The sequence below is a fragment of the Dreissena polymorpha genome, chromosome 10 (assembly GCF_020536995.1).
Source record: "Dreissena polymorpha isolate Duluth1 chromosome 10, UMN_Dpol_1.0, whole genome shotgun sequence".
In the NCBI taxonomy this organism is placed as follows: Eukaryota; Metazoa; Mollusca; class Bivalvia; order Myida; family Dreissenidae; genus Dreissena; species Dreissena polymorpha.
Window position 1 is genome coordinate 83,145,301 of NC_068364.1, and position 16,539 is coordinate 83,161,839.

At 38.6% G+C, this 16,539-nt stretch overlaps 1 protein-coding gene across 4 annotated transcripts in view; it reads right to left on the bottom strand.

The window, feature by feature from the left end:
- The window catches only part of LOC127847735 (ralA-binding protein 1-like), a 67,107-nt gene that overhangs the window by 22,257 nt on the left and 28,311 nt on the right, over positions 1-16,539 (bottom strand). For all 4 annotated transcript variants that reach the window (XM_052379832.1, XM_052379830.1, XM_052379831.1 and 1 more), the window contains 5 exons: positions 15,657-15,742; positions 12,729-12,846; positions 7,814-7,932; positions 5,294-5,424; positions 344-545 (listed from right to left, as the gene is read on the bottom strand). In XM_052379832.1, coding sequence (XP_052235792.1) covers positions 344-545; positions 5,294-5,424; positions 7,814-7,932; positions 12,729-12,846; positions 15,657-15,742 — 656 coding nt within the window. The remainder of the gene's footprint in view (positions 1-343; positions 546-5,293; positions 5,425-7,813; positions 7,933-12,728; positions 12,847-15,656; positions 15,743-16,539) is intronic.

A 16,539-nucleotide genomic window follows, 5' to 3' on the forward strand; every position in this document is an offset into this window, starting at 1 on the left:
CAGCGCTAGAGCTTATCTGAAACAAGAAAATTCGATGAAAATAATATCAACTGACAGGCCGACGGACGGACATGTCCAATTGTTGTATATCCCTCTGCGTTAGGCATGGGATAACAAGAGAGGCATGGGATAACAAGAGGGCCTTAAAGATCAAGGTAGCTAACCTGAGTCATGTACAAACTAATTTGTGAGGCTTGTGTAATAACTTTTATTTGTTACTCTGTATGACAGACACTCAATTAGGTCTTAGAATGTATTTCAACAAATTAAAGGTTGCACTTTACACATATTAAAATGAATAATTAACCCCTTCGGTGGGACCAATTGTGATTCCATTTTGTACCTTGCGTTTGAGCTGTGTACAGATACGCTGAACCTCCCAGATCTGCTCCTCCTTCTCCGTGCTGGCGGTGCCGGACGCGAGCTCGGCATGCAGCTGTGCCAGCAGGGACTCCTGCTTGTTGAGTTCCTCCTCCAGGGGGCCAGGCTGGTCGGGCAGCTCCAGGGACCAACGGGACGTGGCGGGCTTCAACGGGGGCACGTACCTGCATAAGGGAACAGCCATTCGCTACAGTGAAAGGACATTAGATGGCACAGCAAAAGACTAAAGTGAAGTGACATTAGATGGCACAGCAAAATACTTAAGTGAAGTGACATTAGATGGCACAGCAAAAGACTAAAGTGAAGTGACATTACATGGCACAGCAAAATACTAAAGTGAGATGACATAAGATGGCACAGCAAAATACTAAAAAGAGGTGACATTAGATAGAAAAGCCATACACTACAACGAAGTGACACATGTATTACCCTATGGGTTGCATAAATACAATTTGCTTTAAGAAAATATGCAAAAACTGAATTCAATATTCCGTTAACTTTAATAACTCCTAGCTTTCAGTATGATAATGATGTACATAACTTTGCATACTTCTTACTAAACAAACTTCAGGACAGCAGCTGCTAACACTGCCAACAGTAACAACATTAACAACATTTAAAGTGGTATCATCCGACCGAGATTCTTTTGAACCCGAAGTGGTGAACATCACTCTGAGTCAGCGTGAATTACATGACTTCTGAACATCTGAATACTATTTACTGTTCATGAAAATGGAGTCCCAAACTGTTGACCTTAAGATAGAAGTACTTTGCGTTTAAGCGTTGAACTGATACCTGGCACGAACAAGTAAAGGTTCTAACTTTTGACCTTAAGATAGAAGTAGTTTGCTTATGAGCTTTGAACTGTCTGATACCGGACACTAACAAATAAAGGCCCAAACTGTTGACCTTTAGATAGTTGTACTTTGCTTTTGAGCTTTGAACTGATACCTGGCACGAACAAATAATGGCCAAAACTGTTGACCTACTTTGCGTTTGAGCTTTGAACTGATACCTGGCACGAACAAATAATGGCCAAAACTGTTGACCTACTTTGCGTTTGAGCTTTGAACTGATTTCTGACACAAACAAATAATGGCCAAAACTGTTGACCTACTTTGCGTTTGAGCTTTGAACTGATACCTGGCACGAACAAATAATGGCCAAAACTGTTGACCTACTTTGTGTTTGAGCTTTGAACTGATTTCTGACACAAACAAATAATGGCCAAAACTGTTGACCTACTTTGCGTTTGAGCTTTGAACTGATTTCTGACACAATCAAATAATGGCCAAAACTGTTGACCTACTTTGCGTTTGAGCTTTGAACTGATTTCTGACACAAACAAATAATGGCCAAAACTGTTGACCTACTTTGCGTTTGAGCTTTGAACTGATTTCTGACACAAACAAATAATGGCCAAAACTGTTGACCTACTTTGCGTTTGAGCTTTAAATAGATACAAAACACGAACAAATAAAGGCTTAAACTTTTGACCTGCAGATAGAAGTACTTTGCGTTTAAGCTTTAAACAGATACCAGACATGAACAAATAAAGGCTTGAACTATTGACCTTGCAGTATAACCTTGACATTGGACCAGCATGACTGACTCATGCCTTTTACACATTGTCTTAAAGCACTTAACATTTTAACCAAGTTTCATGAAAACCCCTCAAGGGTGCATAGAGCAGAAGCAGAAACAAAGTATAACTGACAGACTGACGGGCAGAGGTACTGACAGACAGACAAAAGGCATTCCTTTTAATGACCCTACTCTTTAGTGGCAGTTAAAGACAGGTGAAATATACATAGGAAAAAAAAGAAAACATTTTACATATAATTTTATCAATTGCTCTATCTATGCTACATTCAATTCAACAGCATTCCAGCTGACATTTAATTGACATTAAAACAAATAATATTTTTGGATTTCATTGACAGTGCCTGTTGTTAACCAGAGACAATACTGTAGACCAAACTTTGAAATGAGGCTATAAGCATTTGCTGAGAAAACGCCCTGTTATCTTGAGGAAAGTCAATATTTATTTCAGTACAGATTAACTCAGAAGCAAAACATTTCGACAAAGCAGAAAACAAACACAAATTTCTTTCTGACAAATCTACCTGGCAGTCTACCTGACTAAGTCTACCTGACAAAGTCTGCCTGGCAAAGTCTACCTGGCAAAGTCTACCTGACAAAGTCTGTCTGACAAAGTCTACCTGACAAAGTCAGCCTGACAAAGTCTACCTGACAAAGTCTGCCTGACAAATTCTACCTGACAAAGTCTGCCTGGCAAAATCTACCTGGCAAAGTCTACCTGACAAAGTCTGCCTGACAAAAGTCTACCTAGCAAAGTCTACCTCACAAGTCTGGGTGACAAATTATACCTGACAAAGTCTGCCTGGCAAAGTCTACCTGACAAAGTCTTCCTGACAAAGTCTACCTGGCAAAGTCTGCATGGCAATGTCAACCTGACAAAGTCTGCCTGACAAAGTCTACCTGGCAAAGTTTACATGACAAAGTGTACCTGACAAAGCCTACATGGCAAAGTATACCTGGCAAAGTATACCTCACAAGTCTGGGTGACAAAGCATACCTGATAAAGTCTGTCTGGCAAAGTCTACCTGACAAAGTCTGCCTGACGAAGTCTACCTGGCAAAGTCTGCATGACAATGTCAACCTGACAAAGTCTGCCTGGCAAAGTCTACCTGGCAAAGTGTACCTGACAAAGTCTACATGACAAAATGTACCTGACAAAGTGTACCTAACAAAGTCTACCTGATGAATTCTATTTGACAAAGTCTACCTGACAAAGTCTGCCTGACACAGTCTACCTGGCAAAGTCTACCTACAAAGTCTGCCTGACAAAGTCTACCTGGCAGTCTACCTGACAAAGTCTGTCTGACAAAGTCTACATGACAAAGTCTGCCTGACAAAGTTTACCTGGCAAAGTCTGCTTGATGAATTCTATTTGACAAAGTCTACCTGACAAATTCTACCTGGCAAAGTCTAGCTGAAAAAGTCTGCCTGACAAAGTCTACCTGGCAAAGTCTACCTGACAAAGTTTACATGATAAAGTTTACCTGATGAATTCTTTATGACAAAGTGTACCTGACAAAGTGTGCCTGACACAGTCTACTTGACAAAGTGTGCCTGACCAAATGGGGGCCTGACAAAGTGTTCAAGACAAATCTACATGTATCTGAACAAGAGATGTGTTCATCAGAAACACAATGCCCCCTATTGCGCGCTGTTTTTTTTACCTTTGATCTTGAAGGATGACCTTGACCTTGAACTTCCACCACTCAAAATGTGCAGCTTCATGAGAACGCCGCTTTGATTTTGTTTGGTGATCTTTGACCTTGAAGGATGACCTTGACCTTGAACTTCCACCACTCAAAATGTGCAGCTTCGTGATAACACCGCTTTGAATTATTTTTTTTACCTTTGACCTTGAAGGATGACATGACCTTGAAGGATGACCATGACCTTGAACTTCCACCACTCAATGTGCAGCTTCATGAGAACGCCGCTTTGATTTTGTTTGGTGATCTTTGACCTTGAAGCATGACCTTGACCTTGAACTTCCACCACTCAAAATGTGCAGCTTCGTGATAACACCGCTTTGAATTATTTTTTTTACCTTTGACCTTGAAGGATGACATGACCTTGAAGGATGACCATGACCTTGAACTTCCACCACTCAAAATGTGCAAGTTCATGAGAACGCCGCTTTGAAAAAATTATTTATTTATTTTTTGACCTTTGACCTTGAAGGATGACCTTGACCTTGAAGAATAACCTTGACCTTGAACTTCCACCACTCAAAAATGTGCAGCTTCATGAGAACGCCACTTTGAAAATTTTTTAATATTTTTTTTATCTTTGACCTTGAAGGATGACCTTGACCTTGAACTTCCACCACTCAAAATGTGCAGCTTCATGAGCACGCAGCTTTGAATTTATTTATTTTTGACCTTTGACATGGAAGGATGACCTTGACCTTGAACTTCCACCACTCAAAATGTGCAGCTTCATGAGATACACATGCATGCCAAATATCAAGTTGCTATCTTCAATATTGACAAAGTTATGGCCAATGTTAAAGTTTTCGGACAGACAGACGCCATATATTTGACATTTGACCTTGAAGGATGACCTTGACCTTCACCTTTCACCACTCAAAATGTTCAGCTACATGAGATACACATGCATGCCAAATATCAAGTTGCTATCTTCAATAGTGAAAAAGTTATGGCCAATGTTAAAGTTTTTTCGGACGGACGGACAGACTGACATACACACATACTGACATACTGACATACACACATACTGACATGCTTACTGACGGACAGTTCAACTACTATATGCCACCATACCGGGGGAATATAAAGTCTGCCTGACAAAATATTCCTGACAAAGTCTACCTGACAAAGTGTGCCTTACAAAGTGTTCAAGACAAAATCTACCTGAACAAGCGATGTGTTTGTGAAACACTATGTCCCCATATATGACCTTTGACCTTAAAGGATGACCTTGACCTTTTACCACTCAAAATGTGCAGCTCCATGAGATACACATGCATGCCACATATCAAGTTGCTATCTTCAATATTGCAAAAGTTATGGCAAATGTTAAAGTTGGGGCAAACAAACAAACCAACAAACAAACCAACAGACAGGGCAAAAACAATATGTCCCCCACTATAGTGGTGGGGGACATAAAAAGTCTGCCTGAAAAAGTATGCAAAAGCTTACATAGCAGATGAAACTGTATGGAAACTGTATGGATATCAAATGAATGAATGATGCAGTACATGCATAATAAAGACAAATGAAGAAATAAGGGATAATTTAAGGATTCAACAAAATATTTCTATACTTCATTACGAATCATCACTAGAGTGTACCTTTTGATGGCTGTGTCAGTGAATAACTGACTGGTGTGCATGAAGAGGATGTTGAGGACTCGGTGGCTGATCTGCATGGTGGGACTCAGGACGATGGACACGTTCTGCAGGGTCATCTTGTTTTCCTTTTGCTGTAGTTAGAATGATCAACATGGTGCAAGACACAATTGGCAGTGTAACATGCAAATGTGTTGAATTTATATCCCGCGGAATGAACTACGTGATGTGTTTGTGGTACCTGTGATGTGTTTGTGACAGACGCTTAAATTCAGATTACATCATTTTAATGAATCAATTAACATTGAAAATGAAGGAAGCATTTGTTTCATGAATCAATTAACTTTGAACAGTGCGACAAAAGGATACATTTCTTGTTATCTATATACAATATAAAGGGCAATGACAATTATTTAAGAAAGTGTAGAGTTATGGTTCTTCTGCATGTCACTCCTCCTCAATTCAATCTATACACCCATGAAGTTCATGTTGTGTCACTCCTCCTCAATTCAATCTATACACCCATGAAGTTCATGTTGTGTCACTCCTCCTCAATTCAATCTATACACCCATGAAGTTCATGTTGTGTCACTCCTCCTCAATTCAATCTATACACCCATGAAGTTCATGTTGTGTCACTCCTCCTCAATTCAATCTATACACCCATGAAGTTCATGTTGTGTCACTCCTCCTCAATTCAATCTATACACCCATGAAGTTCATGTTGTGTCACTCCTCCTCAATTCAATCTATACACCCATGAAGTTCATGTTGTGTCACTCCTCCTCAATGCAATCTATACACCCATGAAGTTCATGTTGAAATGTTGTTAAGTATCTGAGATATAGCCCTGTAAAGTTTGTGAGGGACAGACAGACTAAAAACGTAAAAATTATATCCCTCCTACTTTGGAGGGGGATAACAATAGGGCAAAATATACTGCTAATGTTTATTAGCAAAGTTTCAAAAGATCTGATTTCATTAATTTCATTATAAGTGGTGTTGCAATATGTTTTAAAATCTAATCTAAAGTGTTCTTGCATAGAAAGCTCTAGATTTGTATAAACATTAAGAAATATAACAATTAGCCTCACTCTGGGAAGACAAACTTAATTATCCTTAATAGATGTGCCTTAATTATCCTCAAATATTACCTTGTGCAATTGGCACAGGCAAATCAGGACATACACTTTTTGCGTTTAAGGGTCACCGGAAAAAAATGCCAAATTGAAATATCGCAAATTTGAGTACTTTTCCTATTGAATTTACCTATTTAAGATAAAGTATGCGGTAAAATGCATTTTTGTAATCAGTTATTGATGGTATTTATATTAAATTTCCATTTCTTTTATAAATTGTTTTTATTAAAGTTGGCTCTCCCTAGGGATGGTTTCTTTTTCCATTGTATTTTTTCCGATGGGATTTTTTTCTCCTATTTTTTTAGATGGGAAATTTTTCCTGGGAATTCGGAATTTTCAAAAGCATCGTTTTGCATATTTAAGTATTTAAAGGTCATTTAAAGACTGCATAAACACTTCTTTAAAAAGGCAAACAATTCCAATACAATCATCAAAGAGAAGAGTAGACGGTAACATTCTACCCTCTCAATGACGTGTGTCATGTGCACAATCATCCTGGACAGCAGCAGACGGTTACATTCTGATAAAGGTTACACTACACCTACCCTCTCAATGACGTGAGTCATGTGTACAATCATCCAGGAGTGCAGCAGACGGTTACATTCTGATAGAGGTTACACTACACTTACTCTCTCAATGACGTGTGTCATGTGTACAATCATCCAGGGGTGCAGCAGACGGTTACATTCTGATAGAGGTTACACTACACCTACCCTCTCAATGACGTGTGTCATATGTACAATCATCCAGGACAGCAGCAGACAGTTACATTCTGATAGAGGTTACACTACACCTACCCTCTTAATGACGTGTGTCGTATGTACAATCATCCAGGAGTGCAGCAGACGGTTACATTCTGATAGAGGTTACACTACACCTACCCTCTCAATGACGTGTCTCATGCGTACAATCATCCTGGACAGCAGCAGACGGTTACATTCTGATAGAGGTTACACTACACCTACCCTCTCAATGACATGTGTCATGTGTACAATCATCCTGGAGAGCAGCAGACGGTTACATTCTGATAGAGGTTACACTACACCTACCCTCTCAATGACGTATGTCATGTGTACAATCATCCCGGAGAGCAGCAGACGGTTACATTCTGATAGAGGTTACACTACACCTATCTCTCAATGACGTGTGTCATGTGTACAATCATCCAGGACAGCAGCAGACGGTTACATTCTGATAGAGGTTACACTACACCTACCCTCTCAATGACGTGTGTCATGTGTACAATCATCAAAGACAGCGGCAGACGGTTACATTCTGATAGAGGTTACACTACACCTACCCTCTCAATGACGTGTGTCATGTGCACAATCATCCAGGACAGCAGCAGACGGTTACATTCTGATAGAGGTTACACTATACCTACCCTCTCAATGACGTGTGTCATGTGTACAATCATCCAGGACAGCAGCAGACGGTTACATTCTGGGAGCTCTCTGATTAGCTTTAAAAAGGCCTCCACACGGCGTCGCTCGTTGCGTATCGCTGAAAGAAACACAAAGTAATAGTTATATTATAGAAATCTTAGATTTTAATCTGGTTGTAACCATGTTACTATTGTGACTGACCTTGAACCAATGACCTCATGCAATACAGCACGTTACTGTTGTGACTGACCTTGAACCAATGACCTCATACAATACAGCTTGTTACTGTTGTGACTGACCTTGAACCAATGATCTCATGCAATACAGCATGTTACTGTTGTGACTGACCTTGAACCAATGACCTCATACAATACAGCTTGTTACTGTTGTGACTTACCTTGAACCAATGACCTCATACAATACAGCATGTTACTGTTGTGACTGTCCTTGAACCAATGACCTCATACAATACAGCTTGTTACTGTTGTGCCTGACCTTGAACCAATGACCTCATGCAATACAGCTTGTTACTGTTGTGACTGACCTTGAACCAATGACCTCATACAATACAGCTTGTTACTGTTGTGACTGACATTGAACCAATGACCTCATACAATACAGCATGGTACTGTTGTGACTGACCTTGAACCAATGACCTCACGCAATACAGCATGTTACTGTTTTAATAGATATTGAACCAATGACCTCATACAATACAGCTTGTTACTGTTGTGACTGACATTGAACCAATGACCTCATACAATACAGCATGGTACTGTTGTGACTGACCTTGAACCAATGACCTCATGCAATACAGCATGTTACTGTTGTGACTGACCTTGAACCAATGACCTCATACAATACAGCATGTTACTGTTGTGACTGACCTTGAACCAATGACCTCATACAATACAACATGTTACTGTTGTGACTGTCCTTGAACCAATGACCTCATACAATACAGCTTGTTACTGTTGTGACTGACCTTGAACCAATGACCTCATACAATACAGCTTGTTACTGTTGTGACTGACCTTGAACCAATGACCTCATACAATACAGCATGGTACTGTTGTGACTGTCCTTGAACCAATGACCTCATACAATACAGCTTGTTACTGTTGTGACTGTCCTTGAACCAATGACCTCATACAATACAGCATGTTACTATTGTGACTGTCCTTGAACCAATGACCTCATACAATACAGCATGGTACTGTTGTGACTGACCTTGAACCAATGACCTCATACAATACAGCATGTTACTATTGTGACTGTCCTTGAACCAATGACCTCACGCAATACAGCATGTTACTGTTTTAATAGATATTGAACCAATGACCCTATGCAAAACAGCATGTCATTGTTTTAATGGATATTGGACCAATCACCTCATGCAATGTGTTAATGGATATTGAACCAATGACCTCATGGAACAAGAAACCGTCGGGAGACGGGTGATGCTCCCCAAAGGTTTTTTGTCACAACATTGCACTATATATTCAGATAAAAGAAAACGTCTTGAGGGGCTTTACTTTAGACAAAATAATACGATGGATGTTTTAGCAACTAAAAAATTCAAAGGGCCATAACTCTCTACATAAATCATCTAACCAGAACCCACAAATAACATGCGCATCTCCTCAGTTAAGCTTCCCATAAAGCTTCATTGAATTCCAGTCAGTAGTTGTGGAGAAATAGCCAGGACAAGAATTGCACTATATGTACAGTTTATAGAAAATTTCAAAGGGCCATAACTCTGTGAAATATCATCCGACCATAACCAGCTGATAATATGCACATCTTCTGTTGGTAGTGAAGCTTCCCATAAAGTTTCATTGAATTCCCGTAATAAGTTGCTGAGAAATAGCCCAGACAAAAATTGCACTATATGTACAATGGAAAATTTCAAAGGGCCATAACTCTGTGAAAAATCATCCAAGAAGAACAGGCTGATAATATGCACATCTCCTATTGGTAGTGAAGCTTCCCATAAAGTTTCATTGAATTCCGGTCATTAGTTGCTGAGAAATAGCCCGGACAAGAATTGCACTATATGTACAGTTAATGTAAAATTTCAAAGGGCCATAACTCTGTGAAAAATCATCCGACCAGAATCGGCTGATAATATGCACATCTCCTTTTGGTGGTAAAGCTTCCTATAAAATTTCATTGCATTCCGGTCATTAGTTGCTGAGAAATAGCCCGGACAAGAATTACACTATATGTACAGTTAATGGAAAATTTCAAAGGGCCATAACTCTGTGAAAAATCATCCGACCAGAACCGGCTGATAATATGCACATGTCCTTTTGGTAGTGAAGCTTCCTATAAAGTTTCATTGAATTCCGGTCGTAAGTTGCTGAGAAATAGCCCAGACAAGAATTGCATTATATGTACAGTTAATGGAAAATTTCAAAGGGCCATAACTCTGTGAAAAATCATCCGACCAGAACCGGCTGATAATATGCACATGTCCTCTTGGTAGTGAAGCTTCCCATAAAGTTTCATTGAATTCTGGTCATTAGTTGCTGAGAAATAGCCCGGACAAAATTTGTTCGCGGACGGACAGATGGTCGCACACACGCACGGACAGACGAAGCGGCGACTATATGCTCCCCCCAAAATAAATTTTGGGGGAGCATAAAAAACAGCCATGTCATTGACTTAATGGATATTGAACCAATGACCTTATGTAAAACAGCATGTCATTGTTTTAATGGATATTGAACCAATTACCTTACGCAATAAGCATGTCATTGTTTTAATAGATATTGAACCAATGACCTCATGCAAAACAGCATGTCATTGATTTAATGGATATTGAACCAATGAGCTTTTGCACTTGACCTGTAGATCTGGTTTTGGTAAAGGTATGACCTAGATTTGAACTTGGCCAAGATATTGTCAAGATAAACATTTTTACCAAGTTTAATCAAGAATGAGTCATAAAAGTTGCCTCAACAGTGGTCAAAATAGTTTTCTAGTTTTGACCATGTGACCTAGTTTTGTAAGCATGTAACCCAGAGTTCCATCAAGATTTAGTTATAAATATGGCCTCAATAGTGGTTGCAATACCTTTTGTAAGATTTGACCATTTGACCTAGATATTTTATGCATGTGCCCCAGATTAGAAATCTGTCAAGATATTCTTAAGTCAAACATTCTGGCCAAGTTTCATTAAGCCTGGATGAAAAATATGGTTCAAAGTTGATGTTGCACTCGGCTATAGGGAGATCATAATAGCTTACTTGTGCACTAAGTGCTCTGCTGAGCTAAAAATAAACATAAGCGTTTATAAAGAAGAGATAAAACTATATGGGTATGGGTAAATTTCAAAGCTATCTGACGGCAGTAGCTCTTTTTTGTCAATTTAGCTTAAAGCATAAATTTTCCTACCAACAAATATTTATAAAAAAATGTGTCAGGCAAGAATTTAATGCATTCTTTTCTAACATAATCCTATTTTATTAAATATTGTATAAGCCATCTATATGCCGTTTTATACTGATATAATTTCAAGGGTAGCTTTATTCTGCACTATTTGTATTTTTATGTAAACAGTTCATGGAAATTTTGCAATGCAAGGATTCAAGGTAAAACAAGGGACAAAATTGTCACAAAACCAGGTTTTCATTGTGAAAAAAAATCTGATAAAGGGAGAAAACTCAAACTGAACTTTTGAAATAAACAAACAAAATAAACCCCCTTTGTAAGTTTTTTTTTTTTTTTAAATCTATTTTTAGTCGTGGCGACCTTGACATTGGAGATATTGACGTGATTCTTTCGTGCGACACACCGTCCCATGATGGTGAACAAATGTGCCAAATGATTTTAAAATCTCACAATGAATGACATAGTTATGGCCAGGACAAGCTCATTTATGGCCATTTTTGACCTTTGAACTCAAAGTGTGACCTTACCCTTGGAGATATCGACGTAATTATTTCGCGCGACACACCGTCCAATGATGGTGAACAAATGTGCCAAATGATTTTAAAATCTGACAATGAACGACATAGTTATGGCCCGGACAAGCTTGTTCCGCCCGCCCGCCAGCCAGCCAGCCCGCCCGCATTCGCCAATCTAATAACCAGTTTTTTCCTTCGGAAAACCTGGTTAAAAACTAAGTATCGGGAGACTTGAGGCCTCCTCAAACTTGGGTATCAGTACATACTAGAGGCCTCCTAAAACTTGGGTATCAGTATATACTAGAGGCCTCCTCAAACTTGGGTATCAGTATGTACTTGAGGCCTCCTCAAACTTGGGTATCTGTACATACTAGAGGCCTCCTAAAACTTGGGTATCAGTATATACTAGAGGCCTCCTCAAACTTGGGTATCAGTATATACTAGAGGCCTCCTCAAACTTGGGTATCAGTATGTACTTGAGGCCTCCGCAAACTTGGGTATCAGTGCTTACTTGAGGCCTCCTAAAACTTGGGTATCAGTACATACTAGAGGCCTCCTCAAACTTGGGTATCAGTATGTACTTGAGGCCTCCTCAAACCTCAGTATCAGTGCTTTCTTGAGGCCTCCTCAAACTTAGGTATCAGTACTTACTAGAGGCCTCCTCAAACTTAGGTATCAGAACGTACTTGAGGCCTCCTCAAACTTGGGTATCAGTACGTACTAGAGGCCTCCTCAAACTTGGGTATCAGTACGTACTTGAGGCCTCCTAAAACTTGGGTATCAGTACATACTAGAGGCCTCCTCAAACTTGGGTCTCAGTATGTACTTGAGGCCTCCACAAAAACCTCGGTATCAGTACTTTCTTGAGGCCTTCTCAAACATAGGTATCAGTACTTACTAGAGGCCTCCTCAAACTTAGGTATCAGTACGTACTTGAGGCCTCCTCAAACTTAGGTATCAGTACGTACTAGAGGACATCTCAAACTTGGGTATCAGTACGTACTTGAAGCCTCCTCAAACTTGGGTATCAGTGTGTGGGTAAGGACAGGCTCTGGCAGCTCTCTCAGGAACTGTTTGAGGACCCCGGCCACAATGTTGGGTTCATGTTCCTCCAAGTACACCTGAAGTCAACATCAACATGGAAATATTGAAGTCACAGCAATATTGAAACATTAAAGTCAACAGCAATATTGAAACATTGAAGTGAACTGCAACATTGAAACATTGAAGTGAATAGCAACATTGAAACATTAAAATACACTAAAATTAAAACATTGAAGTCAGCAGCACAATTGAAACATTGAAGTCAACAGCAAAATTGACACATTAAAGTCAACAGCTAAATTAAAACATTGAAGTCAAAAGCAACATTGAAGTCAACAGCAACATTTAAACATCGAAGTCAACATCAACATTGAAGACAACATCAACATTGAAACATTCAAGTCAACAGCAACATTGAAACTTTGAAGTCAACATCAACATTGAACCATTGAAGTCAACAGCAACATTGACATATTGAAGTCAACATCAACATTGAAACATTCAAGTTAACAGCAACATTGAAACATTTAAGTCAACATCAACATTGAAAAATTGAAGTCAACATCAACATGGAAATATTGAAGTCAACAGCAATATTGAAATCAATAGCAACATTGAAACATTGAAGTAAACAGCAACATTGAAACATTGAAGCCAACAGAAACATTGAAACAGTGCTATTGGAACCTATCACCTTTGCTCTGGAAAAATGGGCCTAAATGCATGTGTTTGAACAATGTTGTCTCAAATAAGCCTGTGCAGTCTGCACAAGCTAATCTGGGACGACATTTTCCGTCTAAACTGGATTTTAGATCAGATACAAAAATTGGTAGTCTCTTCCCTGATTAGCCTGTGTGGACTGCACAGGCTAATTTGGCACAAAACTTTTCCCCATTTTCCTAGAGCCATTCTCCTATCTATATATGCTTGATTGCTCTCTATAGTCTGATTCTCCTATCTATGTATGCTTGATTGCTCTCTATAGTCTGATTCTCCTATCTATATATGCATACATGCCATACGTCCCGATCTCGGCGGGACAGTCCCGCTTTTGGGCCCTCTGTCCCGGCGTCCCGATATGAGACGATTTGTCCCGACATTCGTTAAAAAAAGGATGTAAGGTCTATAGGTTCCCAATTAAATGCGCTATTCAAGCTCTGTTTCGCTTACACTTACCACCGCTAATCCCTTTATTGCCCCCAATTAACAATCCGATTTTACTCGTGTATACCAGTGTTGCTTATGACACCTTATCAGCGATTTATCGGCTAATTATTGATTTTATCAGGCATTCACGTCATGGTGGTCTTCAAGATAGTGGTCGCTTATTGCTATCGATAGTTGTATTATAATGAAATAAATGTTGAAAATGTGTTTGTTTTTGTCTTTTTTGAAACGGTTTACAAAACACTTGTTTTGTAAAATTAAATCTACGTCATTAATGAGTCTTTTACATTCAATGTTTAGTTCCAAAATAGCGGGATAATCCGAATGTGCAATATACCAAAATCGCAACAAACAGTTCAATAAGTGATACCCATCCGGTCTAGTGTAATTGGGCGTAATTGTAATAAAACAACGAGGTGCTATGCATGCCAGTTTGACCCTACTCCAATTAAGCTAAAAACAACGAGGTGCTATGCATGACAGTTTGACCCTACTCCAATTAAGCCGCGACAATTGACAAGTAACAAACTGCGCATGGATACATGCTTAAAAAACATCGCAACAAACAGTAAAAGTGTAAAAGTAACTGTTCGGTAGATAGTTTACTGTAACCCGTACTTTCAGTGTACTGGATAGCCTCCCCTGCGTTAATGTTTGCCATTGAAGTAATATAATGAGTACTGTTGTCGTAATGTTCCAGATTTTGTACTCTAAAAAGATGAATATTATTTTCGTTGTTTGCTATTGTCTTATTTAATAAAACTGTTATTGTTATGTTTTAGATTTCATGCTTCATATCAGATGTTTTATGTCTTGAATAAAAGTATCAAGAGTTTTTGTTAGTACTAGATCTATACTGACTACAGTTAAGGTGGAATGATAGATCGTTTTAGGTGTCCTGCTTTTTGGTCAAATGTCCCGACAATTTTTTATAGAATGTCCCGCTTTGGACTTAAAAAATTATGGCATGTATGATATATGCCTGATTGCTCTCTATAGTCTGATTCTCCTATCTATATATGCTTGATTGCTCTCTATAGTCTGATTCTCCTATCTATATATGCTTGATTGCTCTCTACAGTCTGATTCTCCTATCTATATATGCTTGATTGCTCTCTATAGTCTAATTCTCCTATCTATGTATGCTTGATTGCTCTCTATAGTCTGATTTCTGACAACAACCAGTGTTTGGGGTCTTTGGGATTTACATGTTAACAATAATTAGAGGAAATCTTTTGGATTCGGTATGGCAACACAATGTCTTGAAACAGAAATATAATTTATGACTGCTTTCGCTAATGAAGATTTTCAATTTCTATTGCTAAAACTTATCGTTTTCACATTAAAAGAAAGTACAGGTTCTTTGCATTTCATGATTTATTTTTTTACATTAAAGAAGTACTCAAGTACATTGACACATTTAAAGTATTCAAGCCCAGTGATATATACAAGTATTCAAACATAGTAACATATCTACATATTCAAGCACAGTGACAGAAATAAGGCTTTATTTCATTGATATTTGCCTGAATTTTACTTCAAATCAGACATTCCACATCAGTTAATTGTACATGGCTATTATACCCGTTAAATGAAGAAAATATAGTTTGTTCTGAACTTTAATTAAAATGTAATTGTGTTATTATTGCAAACATACATGCACTGTAAACAGCACCCTATGTGTTCTACCCAGTGCAACATTTCAGTGTTGGTTATTTACCTCCTGTCCTCGGTTGTAAAGATCCTTCAAATGCTGTACCTTGGACTTCACTCCAGATATCCGGTATATACCTTCACAGTGAAGACCTGAAATAGTATCTGAATGATAAACATGGTTTATATTGGACCTCACTCCAGATATCTGGTATATACCTTCACAGTGAAGACCTGAAATAGTATCTGAATCATAAACATATTTTATATTGGACCTCACTCCAGATGTGTTATATATACCGTCGGGGTGGAATCATGCATTTGTATCCCATTATTACTATCAAGTAAGTGGTTGATTCATACGGAATATAACGCTAGTCAATTGATCAATGTGTTTGTATCAGTCAAGTGGCTTGTGTGATGATGTATCTCACAAGAGGCTGAGCCTCGAGTGTGATACGAAATAGCGCAAGCCACGAAACTGATACAAACACTTGTAACAAGTGCCTTGCATAATATGCCTTTTATTTTATCATACCACCGCATTGATATCTGTCTGATATAACGTTGCCTGATATATTTTTTTATATTATGGTCAACAGGAAGTTCTTATATCAGTCAATGTTTGGAGTTACGTGGGATTTGCAATAAAGTCGACAATTTCTATCAACATGAATCAGATTCAGCAAAACAAACAATTTGATACCGAGAACGTACATATTTTAATTTAGTTTAAAGTCATAAATCACAAAAACGTTTATTTTTTTAAATCACAACAGCCCGCACTACAGAAGTTAAATGACGTCATCAATTGGACAATACATCTTAAATATCGATATAATCATTGCACTCGCAAGTGTTGCACAGGAAGTCATGACAAATTATACCTGTATGCTAATCCTCAACTATTTAAACAAACGATTTGACACGCTTATGTCAATATTCAAACC